Source organism: Pseudorasbora parva, chromosome 14, assembly GCF_024679245.1.
Source record: "Pseudorasbora parva isolate DD20220531a chromosome 14, ASM2467924v1, whole genome shotgun sequence".
NCBI classification, from domain to species: domain Eukaryota; kingdom Metazoa; phylum Chordata; class Actinopteri; order Cypriniformes; family Gobionidae; genus Pseudorasbora; species Pseudorasbora parva.
The window spans coordinates 18,565,828-18,592,607 of NC_090185.1; the positions used below are offsets into that span (position 1 = coordinate 18,565,828).

At 37.4% G+C, this 26,780-nt stretch overlaps 1 protein-coding gene across 1 annotated transcript; it reads left to right on the plus strand.

The window, feature by feature from the left end:
• The first annotated feature begins 2,558 nt into the window (after nucleotides 1-2,558).
• aox6 (aldehyde oxidase 6) lies at nucleotides 2,559-26,668 on the plus strand. The gene is made up of 35 exons (XM_067415739.1): nucleotides 2,559-2,731; nucleotides 2,941-2,998; nucleotides 3,273-3,369; nucleotides 3,646-3,754; nucleotides 5,133-5,259; nucleotides 5,339-5,400; nucleotides 5,605-5,673; nucleotides 7,362-7,442; nucleotides 7,671-7,815; nucleotides 7,915-8,007; nucleotides 9,086-9,237; nucleotides 9,343-9,436; nucleotides 11,946-12,055; nucleotides 12,123-12,307; nucleotides 13,185-13,347; nucleotides 13,411-13,500; nucleotides 13,880-14,049; nucleotides 15,050-15,176; nucleotides 15,288-15,410; nucleotides 15,484-15,580; nucleotides 15,670-15,794; nucleotides 18,776-18,909; nucleotides 19,233-19,320; nucleotides 19,456-19,542; nucleotides 19,656-19,847; nucleotides 21,023-21,250; nucleotides 21,345-21,440; nucleotides 21,517-21,645; nucleotides 23,742-23,816; nucleotides 24,033-24,085; nucleotides 24,235-24,349; nucleotides 24,439-24,504; nucleotides 25,606-25,794; nucleotides 26,046-26,213; nucleotides 26,318-26,668. The coding sequence occupies exons 1-35, from the start codon at nucleotides 2,678-2,680 to the stop codon at nucleotides 26,378-26,380; spliced, it is 4,014 nt and encodes a 1,337-aa protein (XP_067271840.1). The 5' UTR covers nucleotides 2,559-2,677; the 3' UTR covers nucleotides 26,381-26,668.
• Nucleotides 26,669-26,780: the final 112 nt, after the last annotated feature.

Consider the following 26,780-nt stretch of genomic DNA (forward strand, 5'->3'; position numbering starts at 1 on the left):
GATGTGGCTCATTTCCGTTGTGTTGTGGTGATTTCGTTGTGTTGTGGCGATTTCGTTGTGTTGTGGCGATTCCGTCGGGCTGTTGTGATTTCGTTGTGATGAGGCTCATTTCCGTTGTGCTGTGGTGATTTCGTTGTGTTGTAGCGATTCCGTCGTGCTGTGGTGATTTCGTTGTGATGTGGCTCATTTCCGTTGTGTTGTGGTGATTTCGTTGTGTTGTGGTGATTTCGTTGTGTTGTGGCGATTCCGTCGTGCTGTGGTGATTTCGTTGTGATGTGGCTCATTTCCGTTGTGTTGTGGTGATTTCGTTGTGTTGTGGCGATTCCGTCGTGCTGTGGTGATTTCGTTGTGATGTGGCTCATTTCCGTTGTGTTGTGGTGATTTCGTTGTGTTGTGGTGATTTCGTTGTGTTGTAGCGATTCCGTCGTGCTGTGGTGATTTCGTTGTGATGTGGCTCATTTCCGTTGTGTTGTGGTGATTTGGTTGTGTTGTGGCGATTTGGTTGTGTTGTGGCGATTCCGTCGTGCTGTGGTGATTTCGTTGTGATGTGGCTCATTTCCGTTGTGTTGTGGTGATTTCGTTGTGTTGTGGCGATTTCGTTGTGTTGTGGCGATTCCGTCGTGCTGTGGTGATTTCGTTGTGATGTGGCTCATTTCCGTTGTGTTGTGGTGATTTCGTTGTGTTGTGGCGATTTGGTTGTGTTGTGGCGATTCTGTCGTGCTGTGGTGATTTCGTTGTGATGTGGCTCATTTCCGTTTTGTTGTGGTGATTTCGTTGTGTTGTGGCTCATTTCCGTTGTGTTGTGGTGATTTCGTTGTGTTGTGGCGATTCCGTCGTGCTGTGGTGATTTCGTTGTGTTGTGGTGATTTCGTTGTGATGTGGCTCGTTTCCGTTGTGTTGTGGTAATTTCGTTGTGTTGTGGCTCGTTTCCGTTGTGTCTGCACTACTGGGCCACCATAGTTCTTAGCATGTTACTTTTTCTGCAATGTCGAACATTTAGCTAAATGCGTTGCGTAGGTTTTATACATTGCTCAACAACATGGATCATAAATCTAAAAAAAAATCCATTTTTAGACATGGACAAATTTGCAAATTTGCTTTTAAACAGCCATTACATCCATTTTGCTTAAAACTTAAGGTTGACAAGCCAAAAACAGTTTTTAAAGTAGGCCTGTGCCCCGTACCTACCATGTGTTTCACAGTCTGGCAGAAATGATTGGGGGTTCCAAAATGGTCAAATGACAATAAAAGTGTTACGTTGCTAAAATGAAAGGGTGGGCCAACTTACTTGCCCTTATCTTACCCCACTCTCTGCGGTGTCTCATAATCATGACTTGTACTTGTATAGAAGTGGGATGTCAGAAATTTCTGATAGCCTATGAAGGCAGCATTATGGTCAGTTGGTGATTATGGGTGTGGACCTTCTAGTGTTTATAACTGTGTGTCTGACTACCTTTTGCATACGTGTTAACAGTTTGAGTTTATTTCTCAGCGTGGTCTCTTGCTCCTAAGTGCATATGTGCATGTTTTGTATGTGTGTTAGCGTGTTAGCTAATCCTAAAACGCTTGGGGAGAGAGTCTGACTGTGTAGGGTATTAACTTGCTGTAATCTCTCTTTGTAGGGGTTCCCTGATCACACTTCATAGGGGGTCGCAGCAGGGTTTCTCTGTGTGTTTTTTTTCTTCCTGTTTCAACCGCTCCAAACCACACAGTGGGCAAACGCTATTTATTGACATGTTTTTCAGCTCTTTATAGACTCATTAACAGTGAAAACAGATATTCCTGAGAGGAAACTGCAGTGAATGTGTATCTCGTGTTTTCGTACAGTTTAAAACAGACATAAGATTAACTAAAAATGTAGAGCTACTAGAGCAAAAATCCACATTGAAACATTCTATTAGTCTGGATGAGTCTAGTGGCGACATATTTATTCATTATTTAGTCCATTTATTCTTGTTTCTATCGACATCTAGTGGTCAGACTCTTTAATTACGCCATATTGTGGTCGAATTTAGTTGTTACATCTCTGGCGCCACCTGGTGGTTATATACAAAAAATACTGCCACCCACAGCAATTTTGTCCGTGATGCTTTTTTAAAATGCTGTCAAATAAGACAAAACCAATCTAAAAGAGAAATTCAGTGTCAGAGAAATATGTAAATTAAGAGTTTTAAGTTCAAAAGTCGAGTTGCATGCATTCAAATTGCATTCAAATCGGGTTTTGTCTTAGTGGAGGTAAGTTTTACTAAAGAGAATCATCGTTTAAATTTAATTATTTCACTAATTGATACCTTAAATTTAAAATAAAATAAAAAATAATAATGTAAGCAGACATAATCACAAACTGCTGTTATTGGTTCAACATGTTAGCGCTGAGAAAAGTAACAGCATAAAGTAGTCTCTGCTGGGACTATTTAACAGCCTCGAATTACAAAAATACACAAATACGAGTTTAAACATGATAATTATTATTTAGACTCATCGTATTTCATAACATAAATCATAGCTTGAATAACATAAAATAAGCTCCGCCTTTGCTAACTTCTGCTATGTTTTTGATACTTTGCAGCATGCAGAAAACTGGAGCGATTAATGTTACTTGTTTGCGTTCACCCCAGTTGAAGACCGTTCGCAGATCTGCTTCAGTTTGTTTGTATCGGGCATAAACTTCAAGGAAATGGCTGAGCAATTCAGGAACGACGGCTTGATTTTCTATGTCAACGGGAAAAAGGTGCTTGTTTATGAATATCAAAAGTAATTTTAGCTTACCCAGTGTTTATGGTCACGCGTTTATTGTAAAAGCTAGTTGTGAACCTATTGTCAATATCATTCTGTATAGCATACAAAGACAAACATAATCTGAATGTATTGAAACGAATTTAACTAGAGACTAAAGACAGAGAATATCATAAACTGTTAATATATGTTTCTTGTTGACAGATAATGGAGAATAACCCAGACCCCGAGTCTATGTTGCTGTCTTATCTGAGGCAGAAATGTATGTTTACAGCACGTTTTAATAAATGTGCATATTATTGTATTGTGTTTGTGTGTGTGTGTGTGTGCGTGTGTGTGTGTGTGTGTGTGTGTGTGTATTAAATATGATTATCTTTATACTATGGTATTTAAATTATGCAATATAACTTGTTGATGTTCATTATGAAGTGATTTTTTTAAGAATGTGAATAATTTTTATAGAGGAGATTATTTAATGCAATTCTAAATGCTATTGGTTATTTTAACTTTTAGTTTTGCACTCTGTGTGTGTTCAGTGCGTTTAACAGGCAGTAAATACGGCTGTGGTGGCGGTGGATGTGGAGCCTGTACCGTCATGGTGTCGAGATATGACCCTCAGACCAAGAGCATCAAGTATTTCATTCACTCTCTCTACTTTTCTCTTTTCGTCTCACCACTTTTCTCACTTGTACATTTTAGAAAAGTGTGGGAAAAGAATATACCTCAAATTCAACCCTCAAATTCTAGGCTTTTTTTCAGTCAGATTCCTTTTTATTTCTCAGGAAAGATATGCCTGCTGCTAGTATTTGTGTAATTTGTATTTCTATAAATGAGTTTTTGTTACTCAACTCTCATAAAAAATCACTACTGAGTGCATGTAAAATGCAATATTTTTTCCTCACTGGTTAGTCATTCGTCGGTAAATGCTTGCCTGCTTCCTGTGTGCCAACTTCATGGATCGGCAGTGACGACCGTTGAAGGCATCGGAAGCACCAAAACCAAACTACACCCGGTCCAGGTATCGGATTCACATTATAATCCATATTATGCCCAATCCAGATTATGGGATCCAGATCGTGAGATTAGTATGCAGACAGATTATAATCCAGATTAATTTATTAGATTACTGCCGGTTCAAATATCATTATAAAATATAGCTTACACTCAGTCCTTATTATGGGATTGAATTACAGACAGTTGAAACATCATCTGATCATAACTTGATTTTCATCCTAGATTGTATTTAGTTCAGTGACGTGACACTTTTTTTCTCATCTATTCTAAAAATATAAACACCTTTTAATTTATAATGCATTTACTGATCTAAGTGAATCTCTTCTTTTTTTATTCTTAATTTATTATAATTAAAATTAATTATGTATTATAATAATAATTTGTATTATAATTTGTATTATTATTATTATTATTATTATTATGTATTAAAACTATTTTTGTGTGTGTACGGTATATATGTGTGCATATACATATATAATACACATACACACATACACATAATATAAATAATATAGTAAACAGTATATAAATAAATATTTATTTAAACAGAAACAGATAAACACAGATCAGGCATAACATTATGACAGGTGAAGTGAATAACACTGATTATCTCTTCATCACGGCACCTGTTAGTGGGTGGGATATATTAGGCAGCAAGTGAACATGTCCTCAAAGTTAATGTGCAGGAAAAATGGGCAAGAGTAAGAATTTGAGTGAGTTTGACTAAGGCCAAATTGTGATGGCTAGATGACAGAGTCAGAGCATCTCCAAAACTGCAGCTATTGTGGGTTGTTCTCAGTTCTACTGTTGCCAGTATTTATCAAAATTGCTCCAAGGAAGGAACAGTGGTGAACCGGCGACAGGGTCATGGGTGGCCAAGGCTCATTGATGCACGTGGGGAGTGAAGGCTGGCCTGTGTGGTCTGATCAAACAGACGAGCTGTAGCTCAAATTGCTTAAGAAGTTAATGCTGGTATACACATAATACACAGTGCATCGCAGTTTGTTGCGTATGGGGCTGCATAGCCACAGACCAGTCAGGGTGCTCATGCTGATCCCTGTCCACCACCGAAAGCACCAACAGCGGCTTTCAGAACAGGATCAGAACTGGATCATGGAGCAATGAAAGAATGTGGACTAGTCTGATAAATCACATTTGTGCATTGTTTACCTGGGGAACATATGGCACCAGGATGCACTATGGGAAGAAGGCATTGTATTTGTGCATATGTAGGGATTTATTTAAAACAAAATTATATATAAATACAGACATACACACAAATGTAATACATATTAATAAATAAATATATTTTAAAATGTACTAATATATAAACAAATATGTATTACTTCAATAGAAATGAATATGTGTGTTTTGTTCATCAGGAGCGTATAGCAAAGGCTAATGGGTCTCAGTGTGGGTTCTGTACTCCTGGGATGGTGATGTCCATGTACACATTACTGAGAAACAACCCACAGCCCACTTTGGAAGACGTAACGGACAGTCTCGCTGGTACAGTGACACAAAAGCAATTTTAAATCTACAAAATCCTTAATAACACTTTGACCCATCACGAATGTTCCTATTACAGGTAATTTATGCCGATGCACAGGGTACCGTCCAATCGTTGATGGCTACAGGACCTTCTGTGAGGTGCCCAGATTCATCTTTTATTTGATTTGTTTCAGCTGCTGAATCATGTGGCACTCATGTTACTTGACATTCCAGATTCTTTATAGATTCGTTCCAAGCTGCCCAACCGTTCCCGTTTCTGTCCGTGTCTAATATTCTTGATTCATCTCAAAGCAACCCATTATGACTCCACATTTTTGGATGTTTTTTCCCCAATTTTTATAGAGTGAAAACTGTTGTCAGTTAAATGGCACCACATGCAATGGAAATGGATCTATGGAGCCCATCGAAAATGTGAGTATTTTCATCTTAACCAGGGTTAATTTAGTAAACTAAAACAATAAAAACGATATAACTATATAGCCTGTTTTAGTTTTAGTGTAGCTGCACTTTGACTTTTTGTTTGCAGTAAAAGCATACCGTTTAAAATACAACCCGGCCCTTTAATAATGTTTAGCCTTGACCTGTGTAATTCTTTTGTTAATGGTTAATTTGGCCCACAAGCTGACAGTTAATATTTTATTGTAATTGCTCAGTCTATTTTTTTTTTTTTTTTGAGGGCCTAAACATGCTCGAAAATGAATGAAACGTTGCACACGCATCAGAAGTGCTGAAAGTTTACGTCTGATATGGGTTTCAGAATTAGGCTAAATGGCTCGATAGCGGCACCTACACAATTTCAATTAAGCACTGTTTGCGCAACGTTTCACGTACATGTTTGAAATTTAGTAGACATATGTAACAGCCCAATACCTCAGAAAGTCATTCTTTTTGCTCCCACAGAAAGGGAGCAAAAACTGAAAACCCAACAGGAAGTGATATATGTCAAATTCTCTCAGCAATTTTTTTTGCGTTTTTTTTGCCATTTGCAGAAGTTGTACTTTAACAAACTCCTAGAGATTTGATCAGATCAACAGTATTTGGTCAGTCTAATCTAAAGGCCTTTGTGACATTAAATTGCAACGGGCAGTATAAAAGGCATGTTTTACACTTTAATTAACTTCTACCAGAGATTTAATCAGATCAACATCACATTTGGTCAGTCTAATCTTAAAGACCTATCGATGTTAAATAGTGAAGATCTTGAGTTTTTGTTAAAGGGTATGTCCGTAGCGGCCTGACAAATGTTTGATGTTTTGAAGGTAAAAGGTCTGCAAAGTTTCAAATATCAAAGTGCAGATAATTATTAGCTTCACAAAAGCCATTTCTCAACGGGCAAAAACAAGTCGTCAGTATTTAACAAATTAGCATATTGCCAGCCTATGATCTTCATTAGCTGCCGGGAACAACGTGTACTTTGCCCCTCAAACACTGTAGCAGTGGCTGAGACCGGAAGAGTTTGTTAGGTTAGGTTAGGTTAGGTAAACTTTATTGTCTGTTCAGTATCCTGGACAGAAATTCATCTTTGACGCTGACATTTCTGACATTCTTTGACGTTTGGTTTGTGTTGTCTGCATCTTGAAAAGACGCTGTTTTCAGCGTCACGATCAAGAACTTTGTGTGTACTTCAAAACTATAAGGACTAATGCTCAAATGAATATGGTAAACAATCATTATTGTTCGTATCACTGTGTAAGCAGTGCCGAGGAAGCTCCAGAGCTGAAATTCAGAAATGGTTTTGGGTGTTTAGTTTCCGACACGCGCTATACCCGGTAAACCAATCACAACAGACTGGTCCATCTGACCAATCAGAGCAGAGTAGACCAATCACAACAGACTTGGCCTTCTAACAAATCAGAGCAAGGTAGACCAATCACAACAGACTGGGCCATCTGACCAATCAGAGCAAAGTATGCTCTCGGAAAGGAGGGGTTTAGAGAGACAGAATCCTTTCAGACATGCCAAAAAAAAAAGAAATATGAAAATTAAAGTGTTTTTGGACGTAGCACGCATTTAAAAGTAAAAAAAAAAAAAAAAAAAAAAGTACAAAAAAGAAAACTCAGTGGATTGAATGATGTAATAGTTATTTCTGTGCTTAATAGGGTCATCCAGAACTCTTTCATAAAGAGGACCTCCTCCCCCTCGACCCCACCCAGGATCTGATCTTCCCGCCTGAACTCATGGTTTGTCAGACTTGTTCGAAACTCTTCAGTCGTCTTCACTTTAGAGGAGGTTATGTAACTATAACTAAATGGTTTTGAATAAAAGGTTAGTTTAATGCTTGAGCTTTAACAAGGTCGCCATTCAGCTCGAGTCAATGATTCATTCAATTTTAGGCTTCGAATGTGGTTATCAAACAACACATTTTAAGCATAAAAGGCAAAAATTCATGGTATATTTTCTCCATTTAGAGAATGGCAGAGATCAAGGACCAAAACACTCAGAAGTTTTGTGGGGAGAGAATGACCTGGTTCAGCCCTGGAACTCTAGATGAGCTGCTCCAGCTAAAGACTGACTACCCACAAGCCCCTCTTGTCATGGGCAACACCAACATAGGTTGCATACGGGCAAATTGTGGCCAAACTTAATACATTTCAATGTATTTGTGTTTGCTAATTCCGCATTATCAGGTCACTGACATTTTCTTCTATTCAGGTCTGGATATGAAGTTCAAGGGTATCTTCTATCCCGTCATAATATCACCAACACGAGTTCCAGAACTATTCAAAGTTACCCAGAGATCAGAGGGTATGTGTACTTCAACTTAATGGGTTAGTTCACGCAAAAATGAAAATTAGCCCATGATTTAATCACCCTCAAGCCATCCTAGGTGTATATGACTCTTCTTTCAGATGAACCCAATCAGAGAAATTAAAAACTCTCCCAAGCTTTATAATGGGAGTGACTTATTTCGTTTTTGAAGTCCATAGAAGTGCATCTATCCATCATATAACTGCTCCACACAGCTCCGAGGGGTTAACAAAGGTTTTTTATGATGTGTTTGTGAAAACCTTATAGACTAACTTCCGGCAGACCGCTGTATGCATCGATTTACGGCAAAAGAGTAACTTGACCTTTGAACCCTTGATGAATGTGTTTTGACGAACGCGGAATCGCATAGGATAGAGCAAAACAAAACACTGCTTGTGAATTTGTTTAAAATTAGAATTTTTGTAAGAGAAATGTCGCAAAGCTTGCGATGCTCTTACATCCTGCGTCATATATCGCGTCAGGGGTTATTATTTTGTTGTGTGTATGGTGGTCCACCAGCAGTTAGTTATTTTATTCTATGAAGTTTTAAATATGGATATATTTCTTACACAAACACATCACTTTGCTTCAGAAGACCTTTATTAACCCCACGGTACTTCAAAAACAAAACAAAAGTCCCATTGTAATGCTTGAATTAGCCAGGACTATTTAAAAAGAGCTCTGATTGCATTTGTCTGAAAGAAGAAAGTCATATACATCTAGGATGACATGGACTAGTTTTCATTTTTGGTTGAACTAACCCTTTAAGAACCACTTTTCCTAGTTTACAGCTAGCGTGTTGGGGGTCGAAAGATAAAGAACTGGTTTGAAACTTGGCTCTGGCTCTGCACCAGCACTTGGCGCTTGCCTCGGTGGAAAAGCGCTTTCAATGTTTTGATGATGCCTGCGAGGCTCAGTGTTTACACTTTTCGGGGAGTTAAAGCCATGCATGAATGGCATACTAATAGTAATCAATGAGCAATAAACTGGGTTGAGAGAATGTAATTTAGCTTAACAAAAAAAATCTTACTTCATCTTTATGTACCATTAATGGATTCTTTGTATTTGTACAAAGGTGTGTGTGTTGGAGCAGGTTGCAGCATGTCTGTTTTGAAGAGTGTGTTGGAGAGAAGTATAAATGATTTCCCATTGGAGAACACACACTTGTTTCAGGCTCTTCTGCAGCAGATAAACCTTGTGGGCGGACAGCAGATCCGAAATGTGGCTGTAAGTTTACATGTATTTAAATGTTGAAGTACGCAATAAAAAATGTACCATTTTATTTGTACATTTTTGTATTTATATTCTTATTTTTTTTATGTAAATATGTAGACACTGGGTGGCAATATTGCAAGCGCATATCCAAACTCGGACCTGACCCCTGTCTTAGCTGCTGGGAGATGCACTTTAGTGGCACTTTCTAAAGGTGACCCAATTTCCTAAATACTTCAAAAGTGTTGCAAAGTGTGTAAGGTAACACTTTATTTTGGTAGTCCACTTAAGACATTTTACTGTTTTGCAACTACATGTCAACTAACAATTAGTAGTATTAGTAGACTGTCTGCTTATTATATGCTAACACTTTGTTCTTATATTCCGTTGTAACAAAGTTAAAGGCTCAGGAAAAAATGAGGGAAATAGTGAAATTTTAACAACAAAATGAAAGTAAAAGGTCAACCCTTCGTGGACGTCTGCCACGTCTGCAATAAACTAAAACAAAACATCACCGTAAAGTCTATGCCTGGTCCTCTTTCATCCTTCACTGTCGTCGCTCCTTCTTTTATCCTTCCGGAAAGATCCTCTATGAGACTCGAGACTGATGTGGCACACAGGTGATGCTCATTAACGCTCGAGTAACATAGGCCAGCTAGTAATAGCTAGGCCAGCTAGTTACTCTGTGCGAGTAAACCTCACTCCCTTGGCCATAAGAGGCATATTATTGACTGACCCTAGAGACTAGAGACCTCCCCTTCCAGAGATGCCAGTTCAAATCCAACTCTGAGTGCGTTGAGCAGGACCTTTTACATTTGGTGCCGTGATCCAGATGGGAGTGAGGTTTAAGGGGATGAGAGTAATGGAGGCCAGCTAGTAAAAAGCTGTGAGAGTAAACCTCACTCCCTTGGCCTCAAGAGGTGTTCTAGAGACTGATGCTAGAGACTGCAATCTTTAGTATCCTTATCTGTCTCCCATGCCGAAGACAAAAGTTTGAATCCTGCTCTGGGGTGTGTTTTCCAAAACCATAGTTGCTAACTTTGTTTAAAAAAAAGTTAACTTTGTTGGTTGCAATGCAATTTCCCATGTCCAACCAATTAAGTTGCTAACAGGTTAGTGTGGCGAGGTGAACGAGCGAGGGACATGGGAGGAGCGAGTGAGACCGGGGACGTGATTGCGAAGGAGCGTCACCTGCGAGCCACACCGGTCTCAAGTCCTCTCATGAGGGAGTTCGGAGGCATTTAAGGATGAATGACACCAGTCAAGGACAAGAGAGGACCAGGCCTGGACTTTACGTTGAGTTTTGTTTATGTTTTGTTATGTGTGTGCGGACAGTCGTCCGTGAGGGTCTGCCCGCGGTTTACTTTCGTTTTGTTTATTTAATAAAAGTTGTTGAATGTTCGCTGGTTCCTTCCCATTTCTATGAAAGTTATTACATTTAGCAACTATGGTTTTGGGAAAAGCACCCCAGTGCAGGTTAAGTAAGACCGGTTACATTTGGTGCCATGACCCGGATGGGAGTGAGGTTTGAGGGGATGAGTGTAACAGAGGCCAGCGATATAGAGCTGTGAGAGTAAACTTCATTCCCTTGGCCTAAGGAGGCACACTAGCAACTAACGCTTGAGACTTCAATCTTTAGCGACCTTGTTAGCACCATAGACTGTAAAAAAAGGACAATGCACATTCACTTGTCCATTGAAGTAAGTGAAGTCGCCAGTGTCCAAATATCGTGCTACATCCTGGGTCTTAAGTCTGCGCAGTAGTGAGTGTAAAGCGTAGCCGTGATATCAAGGTCGTGTCCACACTCCTGCCTAATCAACCACATGGCCCTGAATAATTCTTTTTTTTAAGTTATGGAAATGGAAATTTAACTTATTTAAAGAACGAACACTTCTTAAATCGACAGAATCCATCTTTGGACTTTTTTTAATTAATTTGAGTGTTTAGTTTGTCTCTTGTAATTGGATTACATGGAGAGGGTTGGGTTTATGACCTACCCTGCAACCAATATAGATACATGCCCACCTGCCTTGCTGACGACCAGTTTGAATCCCGCTTGGGGCACATCGAGTTGGACCGGTTACACTCACGTCACTCACCTCGCTCTGTTCCCATGGCTCTTGGTCCCGCCTTGCTTGCCACATCGGCCATCAGACATTCCACTGACTATAACTTTTCAAGTACGTCAACTTATTCTTACATTTACATTTAGCAGATGCTTTTATCCAAAGCGACTTACAACTGACTAGGAAGTACAGGAAGCGATCCGTCATGAAGAGGCAAAGTAACACAAAAAGCTACTTTGATTTGGACATTACTCAGATGGACAAAAATACAAAGTTTTGGACATTACTCAGAGTAGCATAAGCTAGAATAGGGAGGGAATAGAGAAAAATAAAGGAAAAGAATAGAAATTATTTAATAGAATTTAAAAATAACTAAAAAATGTATGATAAGATTAAGTCCTCACGGAAGAGATGAGGACTAATAACCCTAACCCTAATCTAACCCTAGTCTGCTAATACTGTAATGAGAGTTAGTAGAATGTCTAACGTGGGCTATCGAAATAAAGTGTAAACAAATGTACATTTGTTTTAATAAGTTCTATGATATCTAATATTTCACACCACAGAAATGTCATATTTTACATTAATTCTGAAGGTAGGTCCTCAAGTATGTTTTTTTGACATGCGTCTCAATTTTCTACCAAATATCGAATACAGATGGACGAAGGAGGGTGCCTATCGATAAAGATTTTTTCCTGGGTTTTGCAAAGACGGCTCTAAAGCCAGATGAGATAGTGTTGTCCGTTTTCATTCCAGCTACAAGACGGGTAAGAAATTAACCATCGGCAAATTTTTTTGTGCATTTTTTGCTAAAGGATCATGTTCTTTCGACAGAATGAGATCATCCATGCCTTCCGACACGCCCCGCGTAAGGAGAACGCGCTAGCTACGGTGAACGCTGGGATGCGTGTTTGGTTTAACGAGAACTCCAATGTGGTGAAGGAGATCAGTATTTATTATGGAGGAGTGGGAGCCACCATCCTCAGTGCTGACAACGTGTGCAAACAGATCATAGGAAGGTAGGACACAAATGCACATCTTTTTGTGTTGCATTTCCTCTAGTATTCTGTGACTATCAGTCCAAAACTGATTATTTGTGTATCCAATCTAAAATGGACTGTCCACATTGTGAATCTCAACTGTTGTGAGATGATTTGTGTGTCCCTTGGCACTCTTTCATTTACGGAAATTTTCATTTATCTTTGGTTTATATGGCAATGGCGTTGAGTTTGTAGGTATACGCCAAAAACAACAACCACCGCTACATGGAGGGCTTTGCAATACAGACGTTGTCTTATTTACAACATGGCAATGTAGCCGCTGCTAATCATTAAGCCCAATAGGTATTTATTCTAGAATCTTGAAAAAGCAGGTTATTTTTTTACATATTTGATATTGATGTAGCACCTCTCTTCCCAGTTTATCAGTAACACTCTGTCTAGTTCCTTTCTCTATGAAGCCCCTCCTTCCGAAAAGCGCAGTGTTCTCTGATTGGTCGGCTATACCAGTGTGTTGTGATTGGTCAACCTCTTAGGCGTGTTTTGGAAATGTCACAACCCTTACCATGACCGCGAGTTAAAACACTACTAAAGCAACTCAACCAGGCCTCTCCCCCCTTTTTTGAATATGCCTTGGGCGGGAATTATTTAAATGAGGAATATTGTGACACGCACGTTCCTGTTCCCAAAAGAAAACACAAGTCTACAATCAAGGCATATCAGGGAGTTCAGAATCAGTGCAAGATGATATACAAAAGAACTTTTTGCTTTGTAAAGTTGCAGGCCTTTTTCATGCTCAGACAGCAACATTTTACACTAAAGAAGATTGAAAATGAAACAAAAAGCATAAGGACCTCTTTAACTTGCCTAACAGTTTGCAGTGTTTTTTTTTTTTAAGGTCTTGGGAAGAGGCAACGTTAAGTGATGCGTACAGCGCGCTGGTTGATGAGATCAAACTTGGGCCATCGGCTCCAGGCGGGAAAGTGGATTTCCGCAGGTCCCTGACCTTGAGTTTGCTTTTTAAATTCAACCTGCTCGTCCTCCGTTACCTAAAGGAAAAGGTATAAATGACTTTTGGAGATGGTTGTCAAATGGACACAGTTTATTACGCCTTTTTTTTACAGGATGTAACTCAGAGTGAAATTCCTCAAGAGATGCAAAGCGCAATTCAGCCTCTTCCTAAACACATTCAGCCCGGATACCAAGATTTTCAGGTAAATCCGATGTGTGCTTTTATGTTTATGAATATTTGTTTAATTAGTTTAATTATTTATTGCCATAAATATAGTCTTTGATGCTTATATGGCAATGGATATTTAGTTGTGAATTGTCATAAATAACATGAGGTAACACTATACGACCCTCTGATGCGTGTTTTCATTGTAGCTGTCCATAAAAGAAATGTAATAGGCAAAGTCATGGTCTCATGGTGCTCATATGGGAAATTTGTGTTCGAATCCAGCTTGCAACATTCCTCTTATGTTTCCTTTTTCTCTACATATCTGTCCAATTTTCAATTAAAAATCTGTAAAAAGCAAAATCATTGAACTTATAGAAGATAAACAGTGGACTGTGTGTGTTTAATGTGTACAGAATGTCATAGAGGGTCAGCCAGCTCAAGATCCTGTGGGCCGACCCATGATGCACCGGTCGGCGTTGAGTCAGGCTACTGGAGAGGCTGTGTACTGTGATGACCTACCGCACACCGATGGTGAACTTTTCCTCACAATCGTGACAAGCTCCAGACCCCATGCCAGAATCACGTAAGATGCATTTAGACATTTTGCACAGTCTGGGAACCCTTACAAACTTTGAATTATTCAAACAACTTAAAAGTAAAACATTTTAAATCTAGGTGTACATTCATTTGAATTAATTAATTTTCATTTCAATATCAGCAAATTAATATGGTGATGAATGAACATTTATTTAAGAATTTGTCATAAATATAGACTTTGAAGCTGAAATGTCAATGAATATTGATTGATTTGATTTATTCTTATTTATTTATCGATTTTCGTAAATATAGCATTTGCTGATATGCAGTTAATATATTTTTTATTTGTTTATTTATTTATTTATAGTTGTAAATTAATGTTGAATTATTTAATTTCATAAATAAAGCCTTTAAAGCTGATATGCTAATTAGTGTTTATTTATGTATTTATTTAGATTATTTATTGCCATAAATATAGCATTTGATGCTGATATGTCAACAAATATTTATTGAATGATTGATTAATTTTGCATTTATTGATGGTCATAAATATAGCTTTTAAGGCTGAAATAACAATTAATATTTTATTTATATATCTAGTGTCACAAATATATAATTTGATGCTAATGTTGCAGCGGATATTTAATAATTTATTGTCATAAATATAGCTGATGAGTAATGGATATTTATTTATTTACTTACTTACTTATTTTGTTTATTGTCATAAATATAGCTTCTGAAGATATTTATTTAATTATTTATTTAATGATTACCATAAATATAGCATTTGATGCTAATATGGCAATTAATACATTTATTTATTTATTTAATAGTTTCTTGTGAATGAATTTGAATCAATTTCCTTTGCTGCTATAGAAATGAACGTTCAATGATTCATGGCGACTTAAGCATCAACTAATGATAATCTCATGCTAACTGACATAAGTTATGGTAAAAAATAACTTGTGATACTAAGATGGCAATGTATATTTGAGTAAAAGTGAGTAACTTCACATCTAAATGATTGTATTGTCTTACTGTCACAGTCAAATTGACTTCAGTGAAGCTCTGAAGCTTCCCGGTGTGGTGGATGTTATCACAGCTAAAGACATACCAGGGAAAAAGTTCAGAACCTTCACAGGCATTGATGAAGAACTGCTGGCTGAAGATGAGGTCTGTGTATTATTATTTTTTATGTAAGGCATTTCTTTGAAGTATGGAATTTAATTGCATAATAAAGTTGTTCAAAATAAGACCGAATCTTATACCCCTCTGTGTCCTCAGGTGATCTGTGTGGGTCAGATGGTTTGCGCCGTGGTCGCAGATTCCAAAGCGCATGCTAAACGTGGGGCGGCAGCTGTGAAGATCAGCTATGAAGATCTGCAGGATCGCATCTTCACTGTGGAGGTCAGAAGAACTCATCTGAAATGATCGCCTCATTTTTATTCCCGTCTAACAAGATCAGTGTTTTTGTTTTCAGGAGGCCATCGAGAAAGAGTCTTTCTTTCTACCAACAAGACAGATTGAGCGAGGAGATGTAGAAAAGGCTTTGAGAGAGGCTGAAACTGTCTATGAAGGTAAGATTTTGCTGCCATATCCATGATCAAGCACTACCTCTCTGATCGCCTGATTCATGTTTTATAACACTCTTCTTCCTGTTTTATAGGAGAGATTCGGATCGGAGGACAGGAGCATTTCTACATGGAAACGCAGAGTTTTCTGGTCATTCCAGTTGGGGAAGAGGAGGAGATGAAAGTTTATTTGTCCACTCAGCATCCAACATTTACACAAGTATGTTGTTTATAATCAGTTAAATATAAAAATAATTATGTCAATATGCCATAATTAAGTCAGTAGTTGAGGCTTTATTTTGTTTTGTTATTTTGAATTACAATATATCATTTTTTATAATTCATTTTATATTTTGTTAGTTCCAATTATTTGTAGGAGACTTGGCTGTAGTAGCTGAAGACTTATTTTTGTATTATATTATATTATATTATATTATATTATATTATATTATATTATATTATATTATATTATATTATATTATATTATATTATACATTTAATAGTATATATTGCATATTTATTTTTATTTTCGCAGATAATGGAGAAACAATCAAGAAAGTTTTAGTCCTATTGTTTTATTTTGTTTAATATTTTATTTAATATTTTAAATGGAGCACTATGTAGAATTTTTGCAGTAAAATATCAAAAAACATTAGGCTAGTGTTATATATTTTGTTCAGTTGAGTTCTTACAATATCCCAAATGTTTCCAACTATTTGGAAATTGTGAGAAAATTGCTATTTTAACCAAGGAACCTGGACATCTGAGAGAGTCGCCTGTGAATTATCATCTCTGCGTTACCCTCGGTTTTATTTGTCAGAAATGCTTTACTCTTAGCAGTGTGAACAAGTGTCACAGCAACAGCATAGCGAACACACAGAGGAACGTCATAACATAATTTTAAACACACTTAAATGTATCTAATATGATAAACAGAGCTGCGTTACCTCATACTCATGACCGGAAAAGCTCCTATCCCGATTCTTTTCCACCGGCTGTGAGGAGAAGACCACATGTCTCAAGATTCTGCGCTCAAACTTGGCGTCATCAAACTACACCTTTGTTTTGAATAGGTGACCTCCAGCGGACGGAAAAGTTTCATGTTGTAGTGTTAATAAAATAAAATGTTATATAATATATTATATTAGGGCTGGACAATAATTCAATATCAATATATATCGCGATATAATTTTTTTCAATAACGGTGATATGATTTTTAAACACATTTCCGATATTTCGATATGACTGACGTTCAGGGCGCATGCCATCAGAAAGAGCAGAACACGATTGGCTTCTTGCGTGATGACATAGGCCTACACCACGGACACGCAGCCAGTGCTCAGCAGTAGTAGGCTGATAGATCCAACGAAGCACGTTTTAGCTACAAAGAGAGTTTCCCTGACCGCAACACAAAGGTGACTGGACGAGCCTCCACAAGTAAGGAGAAAGAGATAGACTAAGTTTTGAGTTTTGCGTGGCGCATTCGCACGGGATAAGCAAAGCCTGTGATTTTACTCGAATTTACTGACTTCTCCCGGATATGATGTTCGTTATAGATAGCTGAATGAAATCATAAACAGGCATCGATATCGTTTTGATTATTTTACAGTAGCCTAATAAATAAATATAATTTCGTTCAGTTAGCGAACAGACGCCATGAACTGAGCTCAGACCAGCGGCAGGAATCAGATTTCATTCATCACGAGTGAGAAGCTGACAATATACGGCGGAAGATTCAGTTTCAAAACTAAATGTAAAAGCACCTATTTAAACAAGATTGTCATTGTACTATACTGTTCTGTTATGTTTTTCATTCAGAACAGTATTGATGTTAATATTAAACACACCATTCAATCAGATTACTCTCAAATTGATACTCATTCTAAAGTGAAAGTATAATCCATGTGGGTGCGGCTGCACGGGAATTCATAACGGTGCGCATTATGAATGCAGACTTTATTCTTCGTGAAAGATAAAGATAGAAATGCTCACAGGGAGAAAAAAAGCTTGCAAAAAGTATATACAATCCGCCTAATCCTGGCCAAATCACAGAGATGTCGATTCGCACGGGACTAATGTTATCACAGGACCTCAGTGTTCGGCGAAATATGGTAGGTATAATTTGCGGGGGAATTTTTACTTTACAAATTACAGACATGGCCGATTCGCACGGGATTAAGATCACAGACATTCTCTGCAAAAAATCACCAGAGGTCCCCCGATAATACGAATCCCGTGCGAATGGGGCTGATATTAAACTTGTGCCGGAGAGGTGCCGACTAGGGGTGTAACAATACATCGACATAGATGCATCAATCTGTCTAACAATACGATGCCAAGCGTTACAAATAATCCATGTAGACTATTTATGCAACAGGCAAGTGGCACATTTGTTTTAATACTTTCCACATTTGCACACAATGTCATGTATTAACACCAATGCGTTCATTCTCGTTTAAATTACCTTTCAAAGCTTGTGAAAGACGGTCAGATGGCTTCACGAAAATGTATCATTTTCTCCTGTTTAAAGCCTTGCAAAAAGCAGCGTGCACTCATCTCAAACAGAGCACAAATAGGCCACTGAATTGAGTCTTATTTTATTTATTTTTTTGTGCATCAGTAGATAAAGGTATAGTTTTGCATAAAAGGAGACTATAGCGCTATGAATCGTTCTTCACTGAAATTTAAAACTTAAAAGAAAATGCTCAATAAACTGCGTCTGCGAAGTGAGAGTCTTGTTTATTTGATGGTGATTTCACATTTCTTGTTCGTATAAAGGCTAAATACAAATAAAAGGTGAACATTAATTTATTTGTACCGTTTTTATTTCTAAAATATTATATAGTTTTATAGGAGGAGGTTTCATAGACTTGGCAAATTAATTTGTCAGAAGTTTGTAGTACAGAAATCCTTTGTGGCAGTTCTTGGTAGTTTTTCTAAAGCTTTTATATAGTTCATATCGATATCGAAATTATATCGTATCGACCAAAATTAAGAAATATATCGTGATATAAATTTTGGCCATATCGTCCAGCCCTATATTATATTAGTTCTATTTTTAACTGTACCAAAATATAACTATACTAGTTTTATTTTTAACTATACTTACTTTATATTAAATTAGATTTTATTTTACTTAGTTTTTGCAAACCAGAGAGATAAACATGTTCAAGAAAGTTTGTTTGTTCCAATTTGTTTTAGGAGTCAGTAGCAGAGACATTGGGAATCCCTTCCAATCGTGTTTCTTGTCACATTAAACGACTGGGCGGAGCTTTTGGAGGCAAGGTCACCAAAACTGCCATTTTGGCTTCTATCACTGCTGTTGCTGCTTGGAAGTGAGTCGAACCCAAACATCAGAATGAAAGATTCATCGCAATTATTTAAATGAGATATTAAAGATATATTATATATGGGGAATGTTTATCCTGGAGGGCCAGTGTCCTGCAGAGTTCAACTCCAACCCAATCCAACAAACCTGTAGCTAATCAAGGTCTTCAGGATTACTAAAGTTACAGGCAGGTGAGTGTTTTTTTTTCAGGGTTGGAGCTAAACTCTGCAAGAGAGTGGCCCTCCAGGATCAATGTTCCCCACACCTGACCTGATTTACCATATGAATAATTCTCTCCATCTCCATCTCCATCTCCATCTCCATCTCCAGGTCTGGACGGCCAGTCCGATGTGTTTTAGAGAGAGGAGAGGACATGCTGATAACCGGAGGGCGCCACCCGGTGTGGGGAAAATATAAGGCTGGTGGTTTTCCTAACACTTATTTATATTATTCAATTACTGTGAATGTATATTTGCTTTTACTAGTATATTTAATACCTACTCTTTATTTATGTAATTTATTTGAATGTTGGCATGTTTCTGACTCCCAACAGGTGGGATTTATGAAGAACGGGAGGATAACAGCAGCTGATTTCCAGTACTACGCCAACTCCGGATGCACAGTAGATGAGTCCGTACTGGTGAGATGACTTCCTGTTGAAGATTTTAATAGTGGAAGCCACATGTTTCGGGTCACTCCAGATACCGCCGTAAAAATGTTGAAGAATATATATATATATTACATTTTACCCAGGTCGCCGAGAAGATCCTCCTACATCTCGACAACGCCTATAACATTCCAAACCTGCGTGGTCGATCGGCGGCCTGCAAGACCAACCTGCCCTCCAATACTGCATTCCGAGGGTTCGGTGTGCCCCAGTGCATGCTGGTCATTGAGAGTATGATCGATGATGTTGCACTTAAACTCGGCCGCCTACCTGAAGAGGTTTGGACAATGTTTTGCGACTGGCCTGTTTACATCATTATGCATCATATATTACTGTTGATCGAGCTAATGAACTGTTGGTGTTACTGTGGTCAGAATTATTAGCATGTGTAAATAAGATCAAATATGGCTGCCAAAATAAATCTGCAATGTTTATCCTTTTGATATTTTAATTAAAAATGTGCAAAAACCTAACCTTTCATTGAAATAAAAGAATTGAAAGTACTGGTAAATCACATTATGAAATAATGAAATTATTATTGGCACCCCAAAAAAAATGTATGAGTAAAATATCTCATAGTAAGTATATTTCCATTAATAATTAAAAAATTGTAGCACACCAGGGTGTCTATGAGCATGCAATTGTCTAGCTATGATGCCTTGTTTCCCAGGAGTATAAATATGAGGAAACACAAAGGCCAAACAATGAATAAAACCAGAGAATATAGTTCTGATGAGCAGCAAAAGATTGTTGTGAAAGAAATCTTTTAATGGGCTGTGGTTGGATCTTCCATCAGGACAATGATCCAAAAGAAACCTCAAAATCAACACACAAATGTGTCACTGAAAATAAGTGGGGTGAACTGAAGAGAAGAAGCACCAACATGGATCTTTGAATCTGAAGGATCTGGAAAGATTATGTATGGAGGAATGTTCTCTGATCTCTTGTCAGCTACTCTCCAAAATCATCAGGCATTGTATGAGAAGACTCTTTTTAATTAAAAGATCAAAAGGATAAACATTTGCAGATTTATTTTTACAGCCATCTTTGATCATAATTACCAGTGGTGCCAAAAATTCTGACCTTAACTTTATGGGGAAAATACAATATTTAATCTCTTTTTTTGTCGGAAATATAGTCTTTGCTGATTTTGAAATGTAATATTCATTTATTTATTTATTTATTTTTATCATTAATATGGTTTTTGCTGATATGGAAGTATTTATTTAGTTATTTAGCCTTTGATGCTGATACAGTAATACATGCATATACATATAGTCTGCTTTTGAAATCGATATTTATTTGTTTCTTTATTGTTATTAATTTCGCCTTTGATGATGATATGATAATATGCATGTATTGTTTGTTTGTCATGAATATAGCCGTTGCTGATATGGAAACAAGCATTTATTTATTTATTTGTTGTTAATCTTTCATCATTTTATTGTTGCAGATCAGGGAGATAAACATGTACAAGGAAGTTTCCCTCACTCACTACAAGATGGAGTTTGACCCAGAGAATCTCCTTCTCTGCTGGAACGAGTGTTTGGAAAAAGCTGCCTTCGGGCAGCGACGGCAGGCCATCGATCTCTTTAACCAGCAAAACCAGTTCAAAAAGAGAGGAATCGCCATTATACCCATTAAATATGGCATTGGGTTTGCAGAGAGCTTCCTCAACCAGGTTACAGTGACCTAAGTCATGCTGCTGATTTTTATTTTTTATTTTAAATGAACTCCAAATGAACTTTTGGTGTTTTTCTGTGTTTATAACAAAGGCTGCAGCTCTTGTGCATATTTATAAGGATGGATCTGTGCTAGTGAGCCACGGTGGGGCGGAAATGGGTCAAGGCTTACACACTAAAGTCCAACAGGTACCAATTCCAGCTTTCTCCACTGATCTGCAACCATTTCAGAGTTTTGGGGCTGATATCATCTGTTTTCTCACAGGTGGCGAGTAGAGAGCTGAATATTCCTACTTCTTTGATCCACATCTCTGAAACCAGCACACAATGTGTCCCGAATACCTGCCCGTCTGCTGCGTCCTTTGGTACTGACGCCAACGGAAGGGCTGTGCAGGTCTCGGACACCAGATTTTGAAGCACCAGATCAGATCAACATAATTTATTGATGTTAAAGGTCCTGTTCTTTGTGATTCCATCTTTCAAACTTGAGTTTAGTGTGTCATGTTGCTGTTAGAGCATAAATAATACCTGTAAAATTATAAAGCTCAAAGTTCCATGCCAGGCAAGATACTTTATTTAACAGAAGTTCACTTTCAAAGCCTACAGCGAACGGCCGGTTTGGACTACACCCCTGCACTTCCTGGTTTAATGACGCAACTAAAACCGTTTGTTGACGAACCCTCCGCCCACAAGAACACGCAAATTCGGGGGTGTGGTCTTGTTGCTCTCGCACGTCGAGTGTTTTTTTTGTAGAGTGTGTTTGTCGCCATGCCATTCAAACGCTGTTATTTTCATCCCGGAGTCAAATCACCTTTGTTTGGCCTTCCCACGGACACTGTACGTAGAGATCGATGGCTACAGTTTATGTTTAACTTGGTTCCGGAAAATTATAATCACAATTTAAAACTATGTGAAGCACATTTTGCTGAGGACTGCTTCCTCAATCTCAATCAGTTTAATGCCGGATTCGCAGAAAGATTATTCTTAAAAGATGACGCAGTTCCCTCTTTGTCTGAAGAAGGCGTTGTTTATGGACCACAACCGGTAAGTGTATTTTAATTTTTTAAGTTGGTCCGTTTAACAGGTTATGTAACTCATTACACAAAGTGCAACGCTGTATAGCTTTGTTAACTGACATTAGATTAGCCTGACAAGCCAGACCCACATCAAGATGTTTGGTCTGGAAACTCACAATAGACAGGGCTCAGTCCGAGGGCCGGGATAAACGGTTGTCTTTCAAACTCACTCTGCATGCGATAGGATAGCGGTACACCAACCGGAGCAACGACGGTGAAGGGGAGCTCGCTGACTGATTAAACATTCGCCGTATCCGGTCGGCTAAACTCCGAACACATCTTCCCTTTTTAAGAATGACTTCAGTGCCGCTCTTTGTTCTTTTCTCAGAGGAAAGCTTAACTCCAAGTCTTCCAGACTCGCGGTCAAAGCTGATTCGAAAGACCGCCGCCGTTCGCCAGTTTCTGTGTTACTAGAAGCACGCAAACGCAACTCGGCCGTCGTCATTATGGCCCCGCCCGCCGACTCTATAGCCTACCTACACGATGTGATTGGGCCGTCCAGATTCTGAGGAATACAGCTCAGATAGGAATTGAGAGTTGCTAGACCACACTTGCGGGCAAATTAAATTTGCTGCCGCTAGGGTGCGTCTAGATTTCTAGGCTAACATTAGATGGTAATTGAAACCAATCCGAAAAACTTAGTATATAAAAGTGTAGTAATTCATTGTTTGTAATGATCCGTTTAAATGATTTGTTTATTATGTTGTTTACTGAAACTAAGGTAGGAATAAACAATGCATTTATTTTAAAAATTCAACAACACCCCACACACTTTTATAACAGTTTTTAACATATAACATTGCAATTTGTAACAGCCAAATATAAAAGCATGACAACTACTGAATAGACAGCTTACCATTCTGAAACATCCTGCAAAAGTCTTTCCTGAGCAGGTTGTAATCGATCCTCTTCAATATTCTCCGGGTCTGATTCCAGCTCAAATTGATAAGGCAATATAGACATTTTTGCAATAACGTTGAGCACGTGTATCTCCTTATTGTAAGAGGCAGGACCTTTCCGGGCAACGTTTGCTAAGCTGCTGTCCAATCACAGCGCGGGAAGCTCTGTCCAAATCATAACTCGTTGCGTGTTTCTGAAGGAGGGACTTCATAGAACAAGGAAATCATCAGGCCGTTTTTAGGACAGAGAAAGCAGCGCTGTACAGATAAGTAAATTGTGTGAAAAATACTGTGTTTTTTTACACGCGAAACATGAACTCATGCTATATTGCACACTGTAAACATAATCAAAGCTACGAAAACACGCGAAGAACGGGACCATTAAAGTATTTATGTCTCCTGCCTATAGGAGGTTTTGAAGAAATTATTATGGTAAATGTATATATTTTTTTTAATGTTTGGCCTTTTTATGCTTTTAATGTCTGTTTTTGTATGGTTAAATAATTTTTTTGAAGGATGCCTGCCAAATACTGTACAAAAGACTCGAGCCAATCAGAAAGAAGAATCCTGAGGGAACATGGCAGAACTGGGTAAAGTTGAAAAACTCAATCTATCAAAATAATGATGTGTCCCAAAGTTTGGACTTTAAAATCTGATTGAATCAGCCATGTTCACAGCCGTTGTGTAATAGCCTGTAATCAAGGACTTTACAATGTTAAATTATGATTTTTTTTAATAGCCATCAGTCAATTTATATTTCATGCATTTACTTTTTTGTACAAATTTTCTTTAAATTGTCTTTAAAGATAATGACAGCATTTTTGGAGAAGATCAGTCTGTCAGCCACTGGATACTACAGGTAAATCATCCAAACTGATAAAAGTGCTATCTGAGAATGTTTTTCAACAGTGTGATCTTCAGTGCATAATCAAAGATGAGAACAAAGGCTTAAAACTAGACAAAACATGGAGGTTTCATGTGATGCATTAGTGTTTTGTCTGTTTTTAGAGGTCAAGATTTAAACATGGACTGGGAGAAGCAGGAAGGCAAGCCGTATGCTTACTTCACGTATGCCGTGTGCTGCAGTGAGGTTGAGCTGGACTGTTTGACTGGAGAGTACAGGGTAAATCCAGATGATGCTGAAGATTTGAGGCATATACTTTTTTCTGCTGTTTGTTTATCGCTTCAAAATGATGCATCTTTTTCTCATAGACCTTGAGGACGGATATTGTTGTTGACATTGGCAGAAGTATAAATCCATCCATTGACATTGGTCAGGTAAGATGCTCTCTAGGATTTTCCTTTGCTTACTAGATATGGACCTTTATTGAATACTACAATATATAATTTAAACATAAGTAAAGTTAGCTATATCTGATTAATTAACAATATTTGCCATTTTTTAGATTAACACCTTTTTCCAGTAACTGTACCCTTTGTGTCAGGTACAAGAGTAAATTAAGACAAAAATATATTTTTAAATAATTTTAATAATGTAGTTAATAATGATCAAATTAAAACATTTAAATACTTTTTGTTTGCCTCTATATTATTTTATTTATTGATTTATTGTCATGAATATAGTCTATGGAGGATAAAAAAAATTACTTAAGTATAAATGAATATTTTAATGCATTATTTAATAAATAAATGTAGAATTACATAAATTAATAAATAAATATAGAGATAAATACACAAATTAATGATTAAGTAAATAAATGCAGGTATGCATAAATTAATGAACACATGAATAAGTACTTTTGTCAAAAGTATCATTTTTAATTGTGCTATTTTTGTATCATTTGTGTTATACTATAATTTTTCTACATTTATCTATGTATTTCTACATTTATTTGTCAATTAAGCAAACCAGTCAGATTTATTATTTATTTAGTTATGTATTTCTACTTTTATTTATTTATTTAATATTGCATTCACATTTTTATTTATTTATACTTAAGTCTTTTCTCATCCTCCATAATCTCAGGTGATATGTAAATTTTATATTTATTTATTTATTGTCATTAATTATGCCTTTGCTAATACATTAATACATGCATACAAACATATTTATCTATTTCTTTTTGAGATCAACCACCTTTGTCTACTAACTTTACCAAAATAACAGAAGTGTTATTGCCCCCTTATGTCAGGTCCATGAGTAAATTTAGAGAAAATATATTATTACCAGTTTTATCAAAAATTAAAAAATCAGCTTTGCCATATATAAAATATATGATTATTTGAAATGGTAATATTTCACAAATTACTATTTTTACTGTATTTTTAATCAAATAAATGCAGCCTTTGTGAGCAGAAGAGACTATACTAGAAAACCTATGTATTTATTCATGTAATATGTATGTGTGTTTGTGTTAGATTGAGGGAGCGTTCATGCAGGGTCTAGGTCTCTACACCATGGAGGAGCTCAAGTTTTCTCCATCTGGTGTTCTGTACACACGTGGACCAGGCCAGTACAAGATCCCGGCCTTTTGTGACGTCCCTCTGAAGTTTAACGTCTACCTTTTAGCTGGCTCATCCAACCCTCATGCCATCTATTCATCAAAGGTGATTAATCTCACTCATCTTCTCCTTACAGTAGATGCCTGCCTCTATTCCCAAGGTTCACTTCACTTCAATTTATTTCCATTTTGTGGAGCCATTGCGATTCACTTCACATCTAAGTGCATTCAAACCTGATACAGCACCCTAATTTAGATTTTTGTATGATTTCGTACCAATTTCTAGATCTGATCTAGATGTGAAATCATTGCAAATTAAAGCTTTCTGATTGAGGCACACTTTCCCACCTGTTTTAGGGGATCGGCGAACCCACATTGTTCCTGGGCAGCTCTGTATTCTTTGCTATTAAAGACGCTGTGACTGCAGCCCGAAAAGATGCAGGTTTAACTGGCCCCTTCCAGCTAAACAGCCCTGCGACCCCAGAGCGGGCGTGTCTGGCCTGTGCCACACACTTCACAAAGATGGTATGAGAATTACAGTAATCCATTTGTGCTCCGAATCTATATTAACCAAACCTTAAAGATAAATATGGTTTAAACCTGAAATAAATACGTTTTGTTTTCGGTAGGTTGCACAAAGTCAACCTGGATCAACTTCTGGAGCAGCTCAGCCGTGGGCTCTGGACATATGAAAAATGCATCATCATCCTATTATTATATTTGTATCTCACTCAAGGCTGTATTGCTCTTATCAAATCACAAGAAATTTATGATTTCATAGTCACCTGATTTATCATCTGTTAGCCATAACTAATATACTATAGCAAAAACAGACAAAAGATGATTTGTATGGAATCACATCTCAAGACCAATTTATAGTTAAGTTTATTAACACATCTTAATTACATCTCACGTAAATTACTTAACATTGAAGATTTATTTGACAGCTTGACAAGTTTAATAAATGTGAATCGATTTAATACTCATCCTACCATTGATTTATTTAAGCAAGTTACTTATTGGTTTTATAAAACATTAACTGCACAGTAAAAATATTATATATTATATTATATAATATACAGTCCCTGACAT

Bases quoted from the DNA above. Each gene is read 5' to 3' on its own strand.
- aox6 (XM_067415739.1), top strand. From the start codon at position 2,678: ATGGCTGAGCAATTCAGGAACGACGGCTTGATTTTCTATGTCAACGGG. The intron at 2,732-2,940 runs GTGCTTGTTTAT...TCTTGTTGACAG, and splicing joins TCTATGTCAACGGGAAAAAG to ATAATGGAGAATAACCCAGA. The intron at 15,581-15,669 runs GTAAGATTTTGC...CCTGTTTTATAG, and splicing joins GGCTGAAACTGTCTATGAAG to GAGAGATTCGGATCGGAGGA.